Source organism: Oncorhynchus masou, chromosome 29 (assembly GCF_036934945.1).
Source record: "Oncorhynchus masou masou isolate Uvic2021 chromosome 29, UVic_Omas_1.1, whole genome shotgun sequence".
In the NCBI taxonomy this organism is placed as follows: Eukaryota; Metazoa; Chordata; class Actinopteri; order Salmoniformes; family Salmonidae; genus Oncorhynchus; species Oncorhynchus masou.
Genome location: NC_088240.1, coordinates 22,521,397 through 22,544,975, shown reverse-complemented (window position 1 = coordinate 22,544,975; position 23,579 = coordinate 22,521,397). Strand labels below are relative to the sequence as shown.

General features: G+C 44.6%; 1 protein-coding gene across 1 annotated transcript; it reads left to right on the top strand.

The window, feature by feature from the left end:
• The first annotated feature begins 15,333 nt into the window (after positions 1-15,333).
• LOC135519198 (syntaxin-19-like) lies at positions 15,334-22,965 on the top strand. Its single transcript, XM_064944291.1, has 5 exons — positions 15,334-15,590; positions 19,194-19,560; positions 19,765-20,001; positions 20,193-20,405; positions 20,603-22,965. The coding sequence occupies exons 2-5, from the start codon at positions 19,330-19,332 to the stop codon at positions 20,834-20,836; spliced, it is 915 nt and encodes a 304-aa protein (XP_064800363.1). The 5' UTR covers positions 15,334-15,590; positions 19,194-19,329; the 3' UTR covers positions 20,837-22,965.
• The last annotated feature ends 614 nt before the right edge of the window (positions 22,966-23,579 follow it).

The window sequence follows — 23,579 nt, the reverse complement described above, 5'->3', positions numbered from 1 at the left end:
TACGAAGGGCTTTATAAATACATTTGATTTGATTTTGATTTGATTTGATATATACAGTGCCAGTCAAAAGTTTGGACACACCTTCACATTCCAGGGTTTTTCTTTATTTGTACGATTCTTCTACATTGTAGAAATAATAGTGAAGACATCAAAACTATGAAATAACACATATGGAATCATGTAGTAAGTAAAAAAGTGTTAAACAAATCAAAATATGTTTTATATTTGAGATTCTTCAACTTAGCCACCCTTTGACTTGATGACTACTTTGCACACTCTTGGCATTATGGACAGTACAGTATGTGAATAGAAAAGGTGTGTACAGCAGTAGTAATAAACTGAAAAACAATTTCAAGTTTACTAAGATTTTACACAGATCTTCATTGTAAAGTGTTGAAACAATGTTTCCCATGCTTGGGAATAAACAATTAATGAACATGCACCTGTGGAATGGTTGTTTAGACACTAACAGCTTACAGACGGTAGGCAATTAAGGTCACAGTTATGAAAACTTAGGACACTAGAGAGGCCTTTCTCCAGACTCTGAAAAACACAAAAAGAAAGATTTCCAGGGTCCCTGCTCATCTGAACGTGCCTAGGCATACTGTAAGGACGCATGAGAACTGCAGATGTGTCCAGGGCAATAAATAGTCCATACTCCGTACTGTGAGACACCTACAGGGAGACAGGATGGATAGCTGACCGTCCTCGCAGTGGCAGACCACATGTAACAACTCTGGATAAGAGCGTCTGCTAAATGACTTAAATGTAAATGTAAATGTAACAACACTTGCACAGGATCGGTACATCCGAACATCACAGCTGCAGGACAGGTACAGGATGTCAACAACGACTGCCCGAGTTACACCAGGAACGCACAATCCCTCCATCAGTGCTCAGACTGTCTGCAATAGGCTGAGAGAGGCTGGACTGAGGGCTTGTAGGCCTGTTGTTGGCAGGTCTTCACCAGACATCACCGGCAACGTCGCCTATGGGCACAAACCCACTGCCACTGGACCAGACAGGACTGGCAAAAAGTGCTCTTCACTGACAAGTCGCGGTTTTGTCTCACCAGGGGTGATAGTCGGATTTGCGTTTATCGTCAATGAGTGTTACACCGAGTCCTGTACTCTGGAGCGGGATCGATTTGGGGGTGGTGGGTCCGTCATGGTCTGGGGCGGTGTGTCATAGCATCATCTGAGCTTGTTGTCATTGCAGGCAATCTCAACTCTGTGCGTTACAGGGAAGACGACGGAGGTGGGTTATGGTAGATAAATGAGCATTACATTCTCTGGTGGACATTCCTGCAGTCAGCTTGCCAATTGCAAACTCCCTCAAAGAGACGTCTGTGGCATTGTGTTGTGTGACAAAACTGCACATATTAGTGGCCTTTTATTGTCACCAGCACAATGTGCACCTGTGTAATGATCATGCTGTTTAATCAGCTTCTTGATATGCCACACCTGTCAGGTGGATGGATTATCTTGACAAAGGAGAAATGCTCACTAACAGAGATGTAAACAAATTTGTGCACAAAATTTAAGAGAAATTTAACATGGGACCAACACTTTACATATTGCGTTTCTATTTTGTTCAGTGTAAATAGGATAGGCCATGACTAGAGTTCAGTATATGCATATGAAATTAGTTAAACAGTATGTAAATAGTGTTAATGACTATGTACATAGGGCAGCATACTCTACGGTGCAGGGTAGAGTACCAGGTGGTAGTCGGTAGTGACAGTGACTAAAGATAAGGGCAGGGTACAGGGCACAGGCCGGCGAGTGGTGACTATTTAACAATCTGATGGCCTGGAGATAGAAGCAATTTTTCAGTCTCTCGTTCCCAGCTTTGATGCACCTGTACTGTCTCCGCCTTGAAGATTGTAGCAGACTGAACATGCCGTGGCCTGGGAGGCTGAGGTCCTTGAAGATTGTAGCAGACTGAACATGCCGTGGCCTGGGAGGCTGAGGTCCTTGAAGATTGTAGCAGACTGAACATGCCGTGGCCTGGGTGGCTGAGGTCCTTGAAGATTGTAGCAGACTGAACATGCCGTGGCCTGGGTGGCTGAGGTCCTTGAAGATTGTAGCAGACTGAACATGCCGTGGCCTGGGTGGCTGAGGTCCTTGAAGATTGTAGCAGACTGAACATGCCGTGGCCTGGGTGGCTGAGGTCCTTGAAGATTGTAGCAGACTGAACATGCCGTGGCCTGGGTGGCTGAGGTCCTTGAAGATTGTAGCAGACTGAACATGCCGTGGCCTGGGTGGCTGAGGTCCTTGAAGATTGTAGCAGACTGAACATGCCGTGGCCTGGGTGGCTGAGGTCCTTGATGATTGTAGCAGAATGAACATGCCATGGCCTGGGTGGCTGAGGTCCTTGAAGATTGTAGCAGACTGAACATGCCGTGGCCTGGGTGGCTGAGGTCCTTGAAGATTGTAGCAGACTGAACATGCCGTGGCCTGGGTGGCTGAGGTCCTTGAAGATTGTAGCAGACTGAACATGCCGTGGCCTGGGTGGCTGAGGTCCTTGAAGATTGTAGCAGACTGAACATGCCGTGGCCTGGGTGGCTGAGGTCCTTGAAGATTGTAGCAGACTGAACATGCCGTGGCCTGGGTGGCTGAGGTCCTTGAAGATTGTAGCAGACTGAACATGCCGTGGCCTGGGTGGCTGAGGTCCTTGATGATTGCTTGGCCTTCCTGTGACACCGGATGCTGTAGTTGTCCTGGCGGTTAAGGCAGTGTGCCCCCGGTGATGCTTTGGGCTGACCGCACCACCTTCTGGAGAGCCCTGCGGTTGCGGACGGTGCAGTTGCCGTACCAGGCGGTGATTCAGCCAAACAGGATGCTCTCAATGGTGCACCTGTAGAAGTTTGTGAGGGTCTTACGGGCCAAGACAAATTTCTTTAGCCTCCTGAGGTCGAAGAAGCGCTATGGCACCTTCTTCATCACACTGTTTGTGTGGATGGATCATTTAAGGTTGTCAGTGATGTGCACACCGAGGAACTTAAAGCATTTCACCCTCTCCACTGCAGTTCAGTCAATGTGGATTGGGGTCAATTACCACATCCTTCGTGTTATTGACGTTGAGGGAGAGGTTATTTTCCTGGCACCACTCAGCAAGAGGCCTCACCTCCTCTCCACCTCTGACTGTTGTGTCGTCTGCAAAGAGTCACTGCCGCTAGTTGCCAAAAAGATAACAACGCTCTCTGTACAGTACAGAATTATCTATTAGGGCCAGAGAGAGTGAGAAAGAGAAGGGGGGGGTAGCGAGACAGAGAGACAGCCAGGGAGAGGATGAGACAGTTTATAATACTTTAAAGGTCTGTGTTATTTAATTTAGTTAATGAAGAGAGAGAGAGAGAGAGAGAGAGAGAGAGAGAGAGAGAGAGAGAGAGAGAGAGAGAGAGAGAGAGGAAAAGTGATGGGCCCAGTATTTTGTAAAACTGCTATTGACTCTGTCTCGCTCTCCCTATCCCTCTCCTGTTTGGATAAGTAGTAGAGAGTAGGACAGAGTGGTCCAATCACAGTGACTCTTTACATGTCAGAGATAGCGCTGTGTGACTTCACAGAGAGAGATGCTCCACTTAACTGTCTGACATTGTTCTTCTTGCTCCTCAATGCCAACGCCCATTTTACTATACACTCACTTAAGTATATGCCAAGGATATGTGTGTGTGTGTGTGTGTGTGTGTGTGTGTGTGTGTGTGTGTGTGTGTGTGTGTGTGTGTGTGTGTGTGTGTGTGTGTGTGTGTGTGTGTGTGTGTGTGTGTGTGTGTGTGTGTGTGTGTGTGTGTGTGTGTGTGTGTGTGTGCATGTGTGTGTGTGTGTGTGTCAGAATGAAGAGCAGATTTATCAGGGTTTAAGTTGTTTTGCCATAGCAGTCAGATGGAGACAGTGTTCTCTTATTGTGTACACAGACTCAGTGAGGCAGAAACTGTTCATCAGAGAGCTGTAGCGACGGCGATGAAACAAGCTGAACAGAACTCCCCCTAACACAGAGGTCATACAGTACAGAAACTCAACCAAACTGACTCCTACAGAAGAGAAGTAAATAACACAGTCATCTGTGTCCGTACACATCCCACTGTCCCACTGCACAAGGCCACTACTTGGAAATGCATTGTCAAACAATGTAGAAAATTGTACAGAAACACAAATACAAAATCTCCATTTCATATTTTTTGGAGGTTGCTCACCAGTTCCCTTGGTGCAGGGAGAAAGTAGCTCCCAGTTCCCTTGGTGCAGGGAAAAGTAGCTCCCAGGACATTGGATCATTAGGGGATAAATTGTCAGGACAGATATTTATTATCTTTAGAAGGAGACATTTATTAATGTGTGGTCTCCTCCCTGGCACTAAATGGTCATGTCACTGCCTGGCCTTGTGCTGGAGCCTGAATGATGCATGGACAGATCTGAGGCGGAGGTACAGAGGTGCGGAGATACGGAGAGAGAAAAACACTTTCCAACTAACTGCCTCCCGAGGTGCGAGGAGATCTGAAAGGCTGCCGCTCACAGCTGCGTGAATTGGACTGGAAACAAGTCTCCATATTCAGCCATTTATGATGTAGAGGAGCGGAGGGGAGGAAAATAGAGGGGAGGAAGAGAAGAGGACGAGGGGATGAAAAGAGGGGGAAGAGGGGAGGGGGAAGAGAGGAGGGGAGGAAGAGAAGAGGACGAGGGGATGAAAAGAGGGGGAAGAGGGGAGGGGTAAGAGAGGAGGGGAGGAAGAGAAGAGGATGAGGGGATGAAAAGAGGGGGAAGAGGGGAGGGGAAGAAAGGAGGGGAGGAAAAGAGGATGAGAAGAGAGAAGGGGAGGAGAAGATGAGGGGGAGAGAGGAGGGGAGGAAGAGAAGAGGACGAGTGGATGAAAAGAGGGGGAAGAGGGGAGGGGAAGAGAGGAGGGGAGGGGAGGAAAAGAGGATGAGAGGAGAGGAGGGGAGGACAAGATGGGGGGAGAGAGGAGGGGAGGAAGAGAAGAGGACGAGGGGATGAAAAGAGGGGGAAGAGGGGAGGGGAAGAGAGGAGGGGAGGGGAGGAAAAGAGGATGAGAGGAGAGGAGGGGAGGAGAAGATGAGGGGAGAGAGGAGGGGAGGAAGAGAAGAGGACGAGGGGATGAAAAGAGGGGGAAGAGGGGAGGGGAAGAGAGGAGGGGAGGAAAAGAGGATGAGAAGAGAGGAGGGGAGGAGAAGATGAGGGGGAGAGAGGAGGGGAGGAAAATATGGGGGAGGAAGAGAAGAGGACGAGGGTATGAAAAGAGGGGGAAGATGGAGGAGGAGAGACCTTGGGAGGGGAATGAAGGGCATCATCCAAGACAAACTCTGAGAGACAGAAACACTTCCATCTTCAGGCTGATACCTCTCTCCATCTCTCTCTTTGTCTATCTCTCTCTCTGGCATGTATTTGGCAGGCTCTCTGTATAAGGATAATGATGCTGGCAGGTAGCGACTGGGCTGAGAATAATCTCAGGGAAGGCAGCATTAACCTGTCTATTAGCATAAGCCATTACATGAATACCTTTAACATTACATAATCCATAGGAAATATATCAGCCTCCATACACCCAGACTACAAAATAATATAGGTCAAAACACAGGATTATGTAACTGCTATGGGAAATAGGGCAGCCTCAGTTACAATCAACTGCTTCCAATGGCGAAAACGGACAGAAAACACCTCTACAGAAGCTCTATACAGTATACTTGACATATAAACTCAGTCAGTTATAGGAATAGGAAAAGAAATAGTCTGTGACATTAAGTATTTAGCATTTCATTCAGATCCCTATTAGCTATTGCTGAAGCAGTGGCTACTCTTCCTTGGGGTTCTGGAACAGGTGATTGTAGGGAAGTGACGTGTATTAAACCTGCTATGGGAAATAAAGTGTTGTGATTGATCTCATCACACTCGAGCTCAGAGAAAACCCAATTGAAGAGAATGTTACTCCAGACTGCTATTCTTCAGTAATAATAGAAGAAGAGCATTGATCTGTTAAGTACAGAAAAGTCTAGAAGAAAAATAAACACAAAGCTATTTTGGCGAGGTGCTGGCTAGCGGAGTAGAAAACTTGAAAATAAAAGAGAGCCGCTCACTCTAGGAGCTCAGATGCAAAAATGTAATTACCAACATTTCGACAGCCAAGCTGTCTTCATCAGGGTATAATCACAGACACTGTAGCATGACTCGTTTATATAGTGTCAAAAGACACAGGTGTCTGTAATCATGGCCAAGAGTGGCCTAATATCATTGGTTAATTATCAAATATTAAAATGGCATACAAAGAACAGCATACAAACAACAAATAGATAGCATATGACCCTAAATTAATTTTAGACTACACAAGCTTACAAACAACTACAATGGCAAAGTAACAATAATCACATGAATGGCTTCAGATCAAAGTCTACGTCCAGAAAAGTCTCTGCAAGCTCAGCAGTTAAAGATATACCAAGGACGATGCTTGTCTCCAGTTCACACAAGGCACCTCACCGGGCCACAACAAAGAAGAGTTTCACAGTCCAGCAGCCCCATCTGCAGGCGAAGCACAACAAAATGAATAATGAAATCATCATAACCTTCTGCTGGACTTTACAACACATCCAAGAGAAAAACAGACAGAACAAACCCCCGAAATATCTTGGAAAACCTGCTCAATAAAATGTTAGACACACATGATGCAATCTCAGATGCATAAAACATTTTGTGATCCCCAAAAATAAAACCTGCAAAAATTGCAGATTGTATTCCTAGCAGTGACACATCATCCCCTCTACAGCCTAGATTAGCTAGCCTATAAGTATTTCTGAGTGGTCGGAACAATGTGCCTGCCTGTCTGCTAGGGGAATCCATACTACTGCTACTGGAGGAACAGGAACAGGACAAGGGCACAGGAGTCGATCTGTGCTTTTCATCTGCAGCCTGCAGTCAGCTCTTCCATCCAACCAGTCTTCTCTTCCATCTCGATTAGGGGCCTGACAGCACCGTTTAGACCAGGGGGATGAAGGACTGCCGGGCATCACACACTACAGCCACACCCGCCTGTCACACACACACAGCCCTCCCCCTATCCCATCCCCAGCGCCTGTCACAGCCAGAGTCATTCCCATAATATAGATCTGAGGGACAATGGCACTTACTTCCACAATGACAATTACTGCAGCCTGGCCCTGGAAACCCACTTACAGAGGCAATGTCACATCTCTCACTTTTAATAGCTGATTCAGTGATGTAGTGTGGTGAGGCTGTAATGTTTATGTGTGGATGTGGCTGGATGGAGATTTCATGTGCTGCACGCAAAGGCTTGTAAATTAGTGTTTTATATGGATATGCGAAGGTACATTAACATGCACACACACACACACGTACACACACATGGATACAGTGACCACTGTGGGCAACATTCAGAAGGTTCCGACTCTCTGTGTTTTTTATTCCTAGTGGTACGGTGTGTGTTTACATTAGCATAACAGAAAGTAGACCTGTTTGTTTACAGAAATGTACCTTTTCAGTTGTTTGTTTATTCATTCCCTTTAAATTGCGGAGAGCAAACACAGATGGAGCAGGGGCTGCATTTTGTGTGTTTACCGTGTGTGTGTGTGTGTGTGTGTGTGTGTGTGTGTGTGTGTGTGTGTGTGTGTGTGTGTGTGTGTGTGTGTGTGTGTGTGTGTGTGTGTGTGTGTGTGTGTGTATGTGTGTGTGTGTGTTTACTCTGTAAATGTGTTTTCTCTCAACTTTCTCTCCTCAGGTGAACACAAATCACCCAGCCAGAGGGTTTACCTCACATAATATGAGTCTTTCCAGGTTTCTAAGAGCTTTCCACTTCTGGGTTGTGCAACATTTGCCCATTCTTTTCAAAATGCTTCAAGCTCTGTCAAATTGTTTGTTGATCATTGCTAGACAACCATTTTCAGGTCTTGCCATAGATTTTTAAGTACATTTAATTCAAAACTGTAACTCGGCAGCTCTGAACATTCACTGTCTTCTTGGTAAGCAAGTCCAGTGTAGATTTGGCTTTGTGTTTTAGGTTATTGTCCTGCTGAAAGGTAAATTCACCTCCCAGTGTCTGGTGGAAAGCAGAATGAACCAGGTTTTCTTCTAGGACTTTGTCTGTTTCTTCTTATCCTGAAAAAGTTCTTAACGATTACAAGTATACCCATAACATGATGGCGCCACCACTATGCTTGAAGATATGAAAAGTGGTACTCATTAATCTGTTGTATTGGATTCAGAACAATAAGTTCATTGCTTTGCCACATTCTTTGCAGAATCACTTCAGTGCCTTGTTGCAAACAGGACGCACGTTTGTAATACTTTTATTCTGTACAGGCTTCCTTCTTTTCACTCTGTCAATTAGGTCAGTATTGTGGAGTAACTACAATGTTGCTGATCCATCCTCAGTTTTCTCTCATCACAGCCATTAAACTCTGTAACTGTTTTAAAGTCACAATTGGCCTCATGGTGAATTCCCTGAGCGGTTTCCTTCCTCTCCGGCCAACTAAGTTAGGAAGGACACCTGCCACTTTTTAGTGACTGGATGTATTGATGCATCATCCAAAGTGTAATGAATAACTTCACCATGCTCAAAGGAATATTCAATGTCTGTTTTTTTATTTTTACCCATCTACCAGTAGATGCCCTTCTTTGAGGGGCTTTGGAAAACCTCCCTGGTCTTTGTGGTTGAATCTCTATTTGAAATTCACTGCTCGACTGATGCACCTTACATGCTGTATGTGTGTAACTTATTGTCTAACTTATTTTGTTTGTACCTCTAAGGCAATAGAGGTTTCAAAACCTTGTCTCTTCCCTATATTGCTCTGTCGGTCTCCTTTTAAGAAGGACTATACTGGTCTGGAAGAGAATTGATCCGCTTGTTACAAGAAACATAGATATACATTCTATTACATGTGTGTGTGGGGTACAGAGATGAGGTAGTCATTCAACAATCATGTTAAGCACTATTATTGCACACAGAGTGAGTCCATGCAACTTATTATGTGACTTGTTAAGCACATTTTACTCATTAACTTATTTAGGCTTGCGGTAACAAAGGAGATGAATACTTATTGACTCGAGACATTTTATGTTGTCCTTTCTTATTAATTTGGAAAAAGTCAAGGGGTTTGAATACGTTCTGAAGGCACTTTTTTTGTACACTGAGTGTACAAAACATTAGGAACACCTGATCTTTCCATGAGATAGACCGACCAGGTGAATCCAGGTGAAAGCTATGATCGCTTATTGATGTCACTTGTTAAATCCACTTCAATAAGTGTAGATGAAGGGGAGGAGACAGGTTAAAGGATTTTAAGCCTTGAGACATGGATTGCGTATGTTTGCCGTTCAGAGGGGGAATGGGCAAGACAACATATTTAAGTGCCTTTGAACGGGGTATGGAAGAAGGTGACAGGCGCACTGGTTTGAGTATGTCAAGAACTGCAACGCTGCTGGGTTTTTCACACTCAACAGTTTCCCGTGTGTATCAAGAATGGTTCACCACCCAAAGGACATCCAGCCAACTTAACACAACTGTGGGAAGCATTGGAGTCAACATGGGCCAGCATCCCTGTGGAACACTTTCAACACCTTGTAGAGTCCATGCCCTGACAAATTGAGGCTGTTTTGAGGGCAAAAGGGTGTGTGGCTCAATATGTTCCTAATGTTTTGTACACTCAGTGTATATGTAAAGTGTATGGGTCAGTGCCACTGTAAGCTACCTGGTTCTGCAGGTGAAGAGTCAGGTGGACTCTGAGGGAGTAGGTCAACTCGGGCCAGAGCTGTATAAAGCTTCCTGTATGCTACTATACTGTAGAGATGCAACAATCTACACTGGGGACCAATTTAGACTTAGGATGCCAGGTGTGTGCACTCACTGGGCAATCAGCCACTTCAGCTTTATATTCATCATCTTCACCACCACCCCAACATCAACATATGTGAAAAGTGTACTCTTTGTAATAAAAAATATAGAGGACAATGTGTTTCCAATGAAATCGTCGGTGTGCATAGTGTGATTTTAACCAATTATAAGTAAGCATTGACTACTAATTGCCTACTAATTGGTTGATGATGTCATTGGAAACACTTATTTTCCTCTATCTTTTATACTACCACATTTTCCCATATGTCGATGTTGGGGTGGTGCTGGAGATGATGAACATGAAATTGAACATTTTTGAAATTTCCTTTTAACTGTTCAGCAAAGTGCCAGGGAGAACCGCTAACCAGCAAGACTGCAGCCTCTGATGATTGCAACTTTGCACCTCTGATCTGAACTATCTCATTAGAGCAGGAAATAACTTTGCCTCTACAGTTACAGTGAAGAGATTCAGCAATACTTCCCTGCAGGAGCCTTAAAGGGAGAACTCGCTGATGTCGTCCATAGGCAGAAGATGCCAATGGTACCTCAGGGGCATTATGGCCACAAGCTATGTCTATGACATTCAGGTGAACTAGTCATTAAGAATAACCTCCTTAATCTGTCACTAGAGGGCGATGTGACCATGGTGCTTGCCTACGGAGCTGTGAGGGGAACGGCACCGCAGTACCTCCAGGCTCTGATCAGGCCCTACACCCAAACAAGGGCACTGCGTTCATCCACCTCTGGCCTGCTCGCCTCCCTACCACTGAGGAAGTACAGTTCCCGCTCAGCCCAGTCAAAACTGTTCGCTGCTCTGGCCCCCCAATGGTGGAACAAACTCCCTCACGACGCCAGGACAGTGGAGTCAATCACCACCTTCCGGAGACACCTGAAACCCCACCTCTTCAAGGAATACCTAGGATAGGATAAGTAATCCTTCTCCCCCCCCCCTTAAATGATTTAGATGCACTATTGTAAAGTGGCTGTTCCACTGGATGTCAGAAGGTGAATTCACCAATTTGTAAGTCGCTCTGGATAAGAGCGTCTGCTAAATGACTTAAATGTAAATGTAAATGTAAAATGTGCTCCAGTTTTACTGTAAACCAAGTGCTCTGGTTGACAGTGCTCTAGCACAGGCAATTTAGCTTATAACAATCTACGAAACACAACAATAAAATGACGGAGAGTCATTATTGCCAGTTTGGACCTGCAGTGAGTGAGCTGGCTGGTCTATCCTGATGTTGGTTTAGACTGGAAGGAAACTGGGGGACTGAGGTGACTGGGTCCAGCATATAATTCACTACATAGGCCTGGCAGTCTGGGACACTGTTTTACAGATGACTCCCTTCTCTGGAGAAACAGACATGGTACACGTTCACTTCCGGTACTTCCTTATTTTGTTTGATAAAAATCTGCAGTTGATGCCATTTCCTAAAGATGTTTATCTCTTTCATTTTCCAGCAGCTGATTAGACAGTCCTGGGAGCTCACTTCCTCATCCGTGCTGTGTGAGTATAAACAGTGTTTAGTGTACTTTACCTGCTCTCCTCCCAGTGGAAGAGGGGAGACCCACTTATCTGAGCTTGAGTTTGGGGTTTATAGAGGGCAGTGTTTGGGCCTGGGCAGGCGGTTGAAGTAGAGAGAGTTGGGGTTGGCTCTGGGTCTACGCCGTGATGGGCTCGCCTTGCGAGGAGGTATTCTGTTGACAGTGGGTTGGATGGCATTCCTCTTCAGATAAATTCTCTAGATCTCTTTTCTGATATGATCTCATTTTGTCTTCCTGTTTCACCTCTTTCCTCTCCTTCTCCTTCTCCTTCAGTCTCTCCTCCTACTTGAATACAGACATGCAAAATATTGGAGTTACACAGACAGGGAACACACCATAACTCTGACTTAAATACCAGACAGGGGAAAATCTCCCCAGCCTGACAAAAATACTCTCTATAATGGATTGATGCTAGTATTCCCAGGGTTACGATGTTTGTTTGTATAAGAGTTGGGAGAATCTTGGTGGAGTTGACATGTCTTTGGCCTTTATGCCTTTGGTCCTGGGTTCAGGAGAGGTAGTCAATTATGTGCTGTTAGGCAGTGTTGGACTGTGTCCAAAACAACTGCTAGCCCCTACACCATTGTGCACTTGTTGAGACCTGGATGGATTTTGATAGACGTAAGCAAGCCTATTCAAGTACAAAGGGTACCAAATAACTACCATGTTTGTTTACACCAATCAAGTATTTTCAGAAAGGAAGTGTTGTTTCTGAGCAGGGCCGGAGTGGGAGTCTGTTCTCTGCAGTGGATACATTAGCATTACCCTCTTCATTGGCTCATTTCACCGGACCAGCTCTCTCACTTCACTATTGAGCTCTCTGATTTCCTCAAATAAGCTTTCTGTAAGTTCATCATCCTTGCCCTGACCCTGTCCTCTATTCTCTCCCTCCCCTCTCTCCTCCTCCTCCCTCCACACTTCACCCCTGCAGAACTAAACACAAAATATTTTCTCTGGGTATATTGACTCCCACACAGGGTGAAAGAGACAACATTCTCTACAAGACAACGTTCTTAAAGAGACAATTTTCAAGGCCCCGAAAACAGATACTATTGATGTGACTTTGACTTCGTCTGTTCTCTGTTGTTGACATTCTCCACAGTGAGTGGTATCAGATCAGACATTCTGAGAGCTTGCAGCAGCTTATCTCACTGTGTAGAACACCAGGAGTGACCATGATGGTGCTTGTGAACAAACCAAGCATATAGAATTGCACATCCATTCATTTGAGAGCATTATGTGTGTTCCATGAACCTCTTTTTGCTCCTCAACTTTGTCTTTCTCCCTCCTTTTCTTTCTTTCTCTCTCTCCACCCCTCTTACCTCTTTCTCAAGGCTTGCTATCTCTTCTATCTCTTATGTGCTGTATCCGTCTGCACACGCACATTAAGAGCCTTATAATCATTGGAGATGTAGTCCAGTAGCCATTCTACTCCCTTTCTGATGAACCTATTCAATGTCTTCCCTGAGCCAAGTACAGCCGAGCACAACTTCTACAAGAACAACACAAGGGCATGTTCCAGGGACACAAATTCTTCACAGTAGCATATTCATTACGCCAATTCTGTTGCAAAACGTTTCTTACATGGAAGCAAGCAGAACGAAGCAGTGAGGGACCTACAGTCTTAGTAAAGAAGGTGCTATCTTTAACCTAAAATAGTTATTTGTCTGTCTGCATATGATAACCTTTTGAAGAACCATTTTTGGTTCTAGGTAGAACTCTTTTGGGCTCCATGTAGAATTATTTCCACAGAGGGTTCTACATGGAATCCAAAAGAGTTCTACCTGTACCCAAAAAGTTTTCTCCTATGGGAACAGTCGAAGAACCCTTTTGGAACCCTTTTTACCAAGAGTGTACCTGGATTTGTCCAATAGAAACTCTTATTTGGACTAACGATTACACCCCATGCCTTTAGGCATAAGCAAGATATGCTATGTTATGAGACACTTACTATGAAGAAGCTACATTGGTGTCTGTTGACCGGTGTCTCCAGAGCGAGACAGTGTATCAGCTCCACCTCAGAGCCATGGACAGGTTCGGCTCATTGGCAAACCTAGGACAGAGAGACGGTGTATCAGCTCCACCTCAGAGCCATGGACAGGTTCGGCTCATTGGCAAACCTAGGACAGAGAGACGGTGTATCAGCTCCACCTCAGAGCCATGGACAGGTTCGGCTCATTGGCAAACCTAAGACAGAGAGACGGTGTATCAGCTCCACCTCAGAGCCATGGACAGGTTCGGCTCATTGGCAAAACTAGGACAGAGAGACGGTGTATCAGCTCCACCTCAGAGCCATGGACAGGTTCGGCTCATTGGCAAACCTAGGACAGAGAGACGGTGTATCAGCTCCACCTCAGAGCCATGGACAGGTTCGGCTCATTGGCAAACCTAGGACAGAGAGACGGTGTATCAGCTCCACCTCAGAGCCATGGACAGGTTCGGCTCATTGGCAAACCTAGGACAGAGAGACGGTGTATCAGCTCCACCTCAGAGCCATGGACAGGTTCGGCTCATTGGCAAACCTAAGACAGAGAGACGGTGTATCAGCTCCACCTCAGAGCCATGGACAGGTTCGGCTCATTGGCAAACCTAGGACAGAGAGACGGTGTATCAGCTCCACCTCAGAGCCATGGACAGGTTCGGCTCATTGGCAAACCTAGGACAGAGAGACGGTGTATCAGCTCCACCTCAGAGCCATGGACAGGTTCGGCTCATTGGCAAACCTAGGACAGAGAGACAGTGTATCAGCTCCACCTCAGAGCCATGGACAGGTTCGGCTCATTGGCAAAACTAGGACAGAGAGACGGTGTATCAGCTCCACCTGAGAGCCATGGACAGGTTCGGCTCATTGGCAAACCTAGGACAGAGAGACGGTGTATCAGCTCCACCTCAGAGCCATGGACAGGTTCGGCTCATTGGCAAACCTAGGACAGAGAGACAGTGTATCAGCTCCACCTCAGAGCCATGGACAGGTTCGGCTCATTGGCAAACCTAGGACAGAGAGACGGTGTATCAGCTCCACCTCAGAGCCATGGACAGGTTCGGCTCATTGGCAAACCTAGGACAGAGAGACGGTGTATCAGCTCCACCTCAGAGCCATGGACAGGTTCGGCTCATTGGCAAACCTAGGACAGAGAGACGGTGTATCAGCTCCACCTGAGAGCCATGGACAGGTTCGGCTCATTGGCAAACCTAGGACAGAGAGACGGTGTATCAGCTCCACCTCAGAGCCATGGACAGGTTCGGCTCATTGGCAAACCTAGGACAGAGAGACGGTGTATCAGCTCCACCTCAGAGCCATGGACAGGTTCGGCTCATTGGCAAACCTAGTACAGAGAGACGGTGTATCAGCTCCACCTTAGAGCCATGGACAGGTTCGGCTCATTGGCAAACCTAGGACAGAGAGACGGGACAGACACACCTGTCACAACCCAAAACTGTTTATTTTGTTGTCATAACACCTACACATTAGGAATTAATCATACCTGTTTTTTATCTCATGGTTACTATAACTCAGTTGTATTTCATCTTACTGTTGGTTGACATTTAGTTCTCCACCCTGTGCTTTTATGAAACACATACAGTAGGCCTTCGTTTGGTCAAAAATGTCAGCCATGCTCAGTAGAGACACTGGAGCCTGAGAAACACAATAGGGCCAGACCAGTGACTTAGCTAGCAGGCTGCACCGTAGGCTCCATACATCATGTAATGTATAGAGCTAAAACAACTCTTTTAGATCATTGCTGTTTTACACAATACAGCTCTATTTGTTCTATGACGCTGTTTGAGCAGCCCCTGGGACAGAATAGTCCACATCTGTTCTCCCTTCTCCCACTGGCCACAGAGAGTTCTCCCTGAGAGAGAAGGGGTGTGGCCAGACTGGCAGAACCACATTTCCTGGGAAGTGATGTTTCTCTGTTATAGCAGTTTACTGACAAACTGTTAACATATAGGAAAACTAACAGAACACACACACACACACGTGACCTACAATAAGTATTTGGAGTGGAGGGCTCAATAGATTCACTGAGGATACCGTTCAGAAGGATGGGATATACATTTGGATAACTTCATGAATGCTTTTTGAGAAGTACGCATAATCCATTCTCCATGGCTTGGCTAAATTGGCAGTTACATTCCTGGTCAAACATAAATGGCAGGCTCTAAGCCTCACGGATTACTACTACAACAAGGTAAATAGCAGAACTCACACCTGCCTGACTCAGGATACTTGTTGTAAGTGTAAGAATATGTTTTCTTAAGTGTATGTTATTGTTTTCTCATATGAAATGCAAGGTTCTTAAGACCAAAAATGGATTGAATTAAAAATAAAAAAGGTCAGAGTTGCCTTTATAATAATATCCTGTGTAAAAGAGGAAAGCATTTGTTCTCTTCCACCCCAGCAGAACACTTGCATTATGGTGACAAATGTCAACAGGCAGTTCTCTCATAAACTCTGTGACAGGTGAACAGATGGAAAGTTGGAAAGCAGTCAGAGAACAGAAGAAACCGTCAAAACATTCAGACACAGACAAGCTGGACTGAGTGTGTTTTCAGGCTAAATCTCGCATTGCTTTAGAATCGGTTGAGTAATGTCTGAATCATAGAGTTACAATGACCGGAACGGACAAAGCCCCGGCTCAGTCCATGGGAGGTAAACTCAATGACTGTGGTCCATCAACCATGAAAGTTGACATGGATGGGAATGTGTTCTAGTATTTCTAATTCTATGGTTTGGTTTCAATATGATCTCCAGCCTAGAGAAGGTCAGAGGTCTGTAGTGTTAGAACATGCAGGAGGTCTCACACTTCAATACTGCACACACACACACACACACACACACACACACACACACACACACACACACACACACACACACACACACACACACACACACACACACACACACACACACACACACACACACACACACACACTAGTGGTGCGCAGGTCAGCTGTTTGTTCACTCGCACCCACCCGCAATTGCTAATAACCCATCCGCAACCGGCCGACTATATGTGATAAAGTGAACATCTGAGGTCCGCACTCGTCCCGAACCCGCTAATATAGAAAATAATACATGTGAAAGGTTTTCTGTGCAGAATGTCCAAATGGCACCTGTTTGACCGGTTATAAGGACATAGAAAGCTGTGAAAACGACTCAACATGTTTCTGATAGATTTCAGTTCAGCTTGGATGAATATTTTATGTGGTTGAAATACTATCAGCTTTATGATGCTGGTATAGACAGCACCTCCACAAATGGTATCTAACTGCACAGTGCATTCTCTCAAGATGCTGAAAGAAAGAAATCATATTTCTTCACTCCTGTTCCCCAAGTCAAACTTTAGCCTACATTTTGTGTATCAAGAAATGCTTAATTCTGCAGGAGTTAATATTAAGGCTATGTGAGAGGTTATAGACCTACAGTCAGTGTCCAGATTTCACTTTCCATTCAACCCATCTGAACAGTAGGCTACAGTTCCCTTGACATACCATAGGTCTATTTGAAGCCCCACTCGTGTGACTGTGGATTTTGCATAGCTCCTCACAATCATCACACTGCTATCATCCTCTTTTACTACTTTACAAAATCTTTCTCAAACATTGCCTTTCTGGCCTCCCTTCTCTTTATTTTCAACTCCATTTCGCAGCTTTTTCTCTTATTGTATTAAATTCCCACATAGTCCTTTTTGCCTCTGTGGATCGAAGTTAAGTTTTCTGTCTGTTCCCAAAAAACATTTGGTGATTGGCATGTAGGCTATTTGGCGTGTGTTGGCCTACAGTTAGCGCATAAGCCTACGTTTTAGGGCCTAATGCAATATAACTTAAAATAATGAAAGGAAAACCTCAATGTAGCCTATAGATATAAATTGTACAAGAAAGATTTAGTATTGTATTGTAGTATTGTTTTAATTTTTGTTCAACCCACCCGCCCTTCATCCACACAATATATAACCACTGGGACTGTGGGTTATGAGTCAAACCCTGCAACACTAATACACACACACCCACACACACACACACACACACACACACACACACACACACACACACACACACACACACACACACACACACACACACACACACACACACACACACACACACACACACACACACACAGGTTATTTGTGGGCTTTCCTGTTTGTAATCCATCTGGTAATTGGATAGTCTGTCATTTACAACGCTCTATTTAATTCAAAATACACATTCTGTTCACTCCACCCTTCCTAACAGTTAAAGTCCTCCAAACGATCCAGACACTGCAGGGGAAATACTGTATATATATACTGAATATACTTCAGAATAAACTGATGAAACCTTGAAACTGTTGTAATACTTATTATGTTTTGCTGTCGAGCTAAAACCAGATTTGTCTGCTGAACGCCACAGATACCACAGTGTGGATTACAGTCAGACTAACCGAATCTTAAGGGCAACGTTGACAAGCTCTCTGTGGGTGTGTGTGTTTGTACATGTATGTGTGTGTTTGTGTGTTTGTGTGTGTCTATTAGAAGTTCACTTCTCTGAGAGCAATCATCATATCATTAAGTCAGGCAGCAGTACTGGTGAAGGGAAGTGCCTCACTGCAAAAACACAAACAAGATAACTTCTCATGGGAAGCAACGCTGAAGTAGATTCACTGGTGATGGACATAAACATTGTGCTCATGTATCTCTCCCTGCCATTCCCAGCCACAACACTACTTGTAGCTCAGTGGACCAAAGTGCTTAGGGAATTTCTTAGGAATGTTGACCTTGTCTACGGATATATTATTGAAGAGCTTGTGATGCCAGATTCATTATAGAAGGTCTTGTGGTGCTATAAAGAAACAAAGTGAAGAGAGACTCTTTTCCAGTTCAAAGTGGACACACCAAAGTACAGTATCAGTCAAATGTTTGGACACACCTACTCATTCAAAGGTTTTTCTTTATTTTTTTACTCTTTTCTACATTGTAGAAGGGAAGACATCAAAACTATGAAACAACACATATGGAATTGTGTAGTAACCCAAAAAGTGCTAATGAAATCAAAATATATATTTTAGATACTTCAAAGTAGCCACCCTTTGCCTTGATGACAGCTTTGCACACTTTTGGCATTCTCTCAACCAGCTTCACCTGGAATGCTTTTCCAACAGTCTTGAAGGAGTTCTCACATATGCTGAGCACTTGTTGGCTGCTTTTCCTTCACTCTGCGGTCCAACTCATCACAAACCAGGTCATCTAATGCAGCACTCCATCACTCTCCTTCTTGGTCAAATAGCCCTTACACAGTCTGGAAGTGTTTTGGGTCATTATCCTGTTGATAAACAAATGATAGTCCCACTAAGCATAAACCAGATGGGATGGTGTATCGCTGAAGAATGCTGTGTTAGCCATGCTGGTTAAGTGTGCCTTAAATTCTAAATTAATCACAGATAGTGTCAAGAGTAAAGCACCCCCACACCATCACACCTCCTCCTCCATTTTTCATGGTGGGAACTACACATGCAGAGATTATCCATTCACTTACTCTGTGTCTCACAAAGACACGGTGGTTGGACCAAAAGAGTAAAAATAAATAAAAACCCATTAATGAGTAGGTGTGGCCAAGCTTTTGACTGGTACTGTACATATTTACCTCATAAGACCTTGAGTTCCTCATTGTAATTATGATGAATAAACTCAAATGTTGACTGAAACACCATTGCTTAAAACAGTGTTTACTCTGTAGGTATACTTTAGGTATACCAACAACAGTTGGAGACACCTTATACATTGTCAACCAAGACCATATGTTCCTTATTACAGTGAAACAACATCAGACCCTGTCCTCCTGAGTGAGGTCCACTAAAAGGCTCTGTCCTTTGGAGAACTTCACTAAGGGGCCTCAAATGACAGGCTTTTGTCATCCTTCTACTTGATCTCCACCGAGAGGTCTCTGACCATGAAGGACCGCCTGGAGGAGCTGCGTCAAAGGGCCCAGGGTTTTCGGGAGGTGAGCAGAGAGACAGATGATACCCCATTCCCTGAGAAAGATGCTAACCCAGATGCCCCATTGGGGGTTAAGGTCGCCACCCCGCAGCAGGCTGTGGTGTTCGAGCAAGAACCAGTCCTGCACAACTTCCTGTCCGAGGCTCAGCATATCCGCGGTGACATCACTGAGCTGGAAACAGAGGTTAGTAAGCTCACATATTCCTCCTATGAGTGGCCGTATCTATATAGACATGTCGACCCGCAAAGCATGCACCTCGGTTGGACTGCAACTGTATGTCCAATTGTCCATGAGAATAATGTTGTGAATTCAGGAGGTGGAAGGATGCTCTATAAATTCTTGTTATTCATTTAAAGTTTGACTGAATCCTCTTCTCCTTCTCCCCAGGTGAAGAAGTTCAGCCAGCGACAAAGGACCCTGGTGGCAACCATGCGTCGTTTCAGTGTGATGAAGAAGGACAGTGATGTGACGACGGACATCAAGCTGCAGGCAGAGAGCATCCACAGACGGCTGGACGTCCTCTCCAAGAAGGCACAGAGTTTAGAAGGCCTGCAGGGACTAGCTACAGCCACTACACGCATCCAACGCTCCCAACACGCAGCGCTACTTAGACAATTCCAACAGGTCACTCTCCATTAGTTATTAGAACCTTTTATTTCAATGGTGATTCTGATGTTTTTCTGACAACACTTGATGAACGTCAGCAAAAAGATATATTGTTAGTCTTAGTTTTTAATATATGCTAGCTAAGCAAACAGTGAAAAGAAATGTCTGTTTCTGGACTAAAGTACTTTTTTATATTTTACCACTCCTAGGTGATGTGTCTGTACAACAACTCAATCCTCAGTAAACAGGAGCATTGTAAAAACTTCATCATCCGCCAGCTGGAGGTGTTTGGTCGTGACGTCACTGAGGAGGGAGTCGATGAAATGGTTGCCACAGGGAAGTGGGAGGTGTTTAACCAGAACCTCCTCAATGACGAACGCATCACACGCGCTCAGCTGTCCGAGATCGAGCAGAGACACAAGGTAAGCGTGAGTTTTGATGTGTAAGAAAATGCAAGAATATGTCATTGAAGGTAAAGTTCAGAATCTCAGTAGGCCATGTACTGTATGTCTGTGACCGACAAACACTAATGTCTCATGTAATTTACACCAGTTTCACTGTCCGTTCAGACAAATCCTTGACTAATGTTTTGTCTTTATCCTTCGTGCAACTGCTATAGGAGCTACTGAATCTGGAGAGCAACATGAAGGAGCTGAGAGAACTGTTCATGGATATCTTTATGTTGGTGGAGGAGCAAGGAGGCTACATAGACAACATCCAGACCAGCGTAGAGAAGACACAGGACTACGTCACCGTCACTAACGAGAAATGTAAAATGGCCACCAGGTACAAGAAGAAGAACCCTCTAAGGAGACTGTGCTGCTGTTGCTGCCCCTGGAGGTGCTGCACATAGAGAAGGGACAAGTCCCCTGAACACTGGAGATAGCCCTGGAGGTGCTGCACATAGAGAAGGGACAAGTCCCCTGAACACTGGAGATAGCCCTGGAGGTGTTGCACATAGAGAAGGGTCCCTGAACACTGGAGATAGCCCTGGAGGTTTTTCAGATAGGGAAAGGAAGAGCTCTGGTGTGGAGTGTCTACAGGTATGGGAGGGAAATCTGTAGGGTGGCATGGCAGAACAGTGTTCAGAGAAGATTTAAGCCCATTACAGGGGTCAGAAATCATCCAGGAACAAGAGGATTGTAAGAGGCTGTGCAGTTGAAGCAGGGTGGGAGTCAGTGTCTCCACTCATGAGGGACAACTTTAACGCAAGACATAATGCATTTTGAGAATCAGCAAGACTGCTTACACACGTTTTCAAAACTGTCTCCTTTTTTCAAAACTCTACACACAATTCCCAAAACTGCACACACAAAATGCAAAATGCCTCACATCTCCTTCAAAATGTAACACTGCATTCAAAATGCCATAAACACATGTCAGAATGAAGCATTTGCATCAAATGGCAAACACTGCTTTCATAATACTACATTTTTGGATATTCCATGTAAACACTGTTGTTCTAAATCTAAAGCTCTTTGGTCTTTCATAGGCTTATTGTGTGTGTGGGGTCCCAAGGGAGGCAGTCCAGGAATTGGTAGGGGGGGGGGGGGGAGTCACCAGTGCTAAGCTATGCTTTATCTCTTCTCCGGCCTGGGTCTGGCCACAATACTTCGTCCACATCACAAGATACGTTTTCTCTTGCCAAACATGGAGGGAAGTATCTCCTAGCATGGTGTATCCAACCTTGGACAGAGGCCACCTCTATGTCCCCACATGCGTCCTCCATTGCCTGGAGAAGCGGCATGCAGGCATAGGGTTGGCGATCATACACTTTCCAGCGCCAGGCTGAGAAGAATTCCTCTATGGGATTTAGAAAAGGTGAATATGGGGGTAGGTACAAATCTACAAATTGTGGATGGGTGGCAAACCAGTTTTGGACCAGAACAGCCCGGTGAAAACTAACATTGTCCCATAAAACCACAAATCTAGCAGGCTCCTGATCTGGATCAGGGACAAGCATTGTGTAAATTGCATCCAGAAAAGTGAGCATGTGGCCGGTGTTGTACGGACCCAGTGTGACATTTTGATGGAGGACCCCGTTTTGAGTGATGGACGTACACATATTTATATTACCCCCACGCTGTCCAGGGACATCGGTAATGGCCCTCTGTCCTACTACATTTCTTCCGCAGCACCTGGTTTTGGTGAGGTTGAAGCCAACCTGAAGGATATACAGATGAGTAAATATGGTATGTCTGAAGTACTGGAAGTAGTGTTGCATACATACCTCTACAAAGTCATGTCGCATATTCTTGACTGTCAGAGTTTCTCTCAAATGGCACCTTGTAAAGTTGTTTCATCGTCACTCGGTGCCGTTGGAGGATGAGTTGTATGGTCAACAGGCTTACAGCATTGATGTTGTTAAATATGGTGTCATTATTCAAGATATGCTCTCTTATCTCTCAAATCCTAATTAAATTGTTGGCCAAAACCATATTTATAATTGTAGTCTCTTGTACATCTGTAAACAAGTGTCCTCGTCCTCCATGATGTCTTTGCCTTTCCACTCTGTACAGAATTCAAACACAGTATGTGTTCAGCATAGGAACTGTAAACAATGTACAAAAAATGTAGACCAGCATGATAACCAACCTCATTCATTCAATGTAGTACAGCATGATAACCAACCTCATTCATTCAATGTAGTACAGCATGATAACCAACCTCATTCATTCAATGTAGTACAGCATGATAACCAACCTCATTCATTCAATGTAGTACAGCATGATAACCAACCTCATTCATTCAATGTAGTACAGCATGATAACCAACCTCATTCATTCAATGTAGTACAGAATGATAACCAACCTCATTCATTCAATGTAGTACAGCATGATAACCAACCTCATTCATTCAATGTAGTACAGCATGATAACCAACCTCATTCATTCAATGTAGTACAGCATGATAACCAACCTCATTCATTCAATGTAGTACAGCATGATAACCAACCTCATTCATTCAATGTAGTACAGCATGATAACCATCCTTATTCATTCAATGTAGTACAGCATGATAACCAACCTCATTCATTCAATGTAGTACAGCATGATAACCCACCTCATTCATTCAATGTAGTACAGCATGATAACCATCCTTATTCATTCAATGTAGTACAGCATGATAACCAACCTCATTCATTCAATGTAGTACAGCATGATAACCAACCTCATTCATTCAATGTAGTACAGCATGACAACCAACCTCATTCATTCAATGTAGTACAGCATGATAACCAACCTCATTCATTCAATGTAGTACAGCATGATAACCAACCTCATTCATTCAATGTAGTACAGCATGATAACCAACCTCATTCATTCAATGTAGTACAGCATGATAACCAACCTCATTCATTCAATGTAGTACAGCATGATAACCAACCTCATTCATTCAATGTAGTACAGCATGATAACCAACCTCATTCATTCAATGTAGTACAGCATGATAACCAACCTCATTCATTCAATGTAGTACAGCATGATAACCAACCTCATTCATTCAATGTAGTACAGCATGATAACCATCCTTATTCATTCAATGTAGTACAGCATGATAACCAACCTCATTCATTCAATGTAGTACAGCATGAT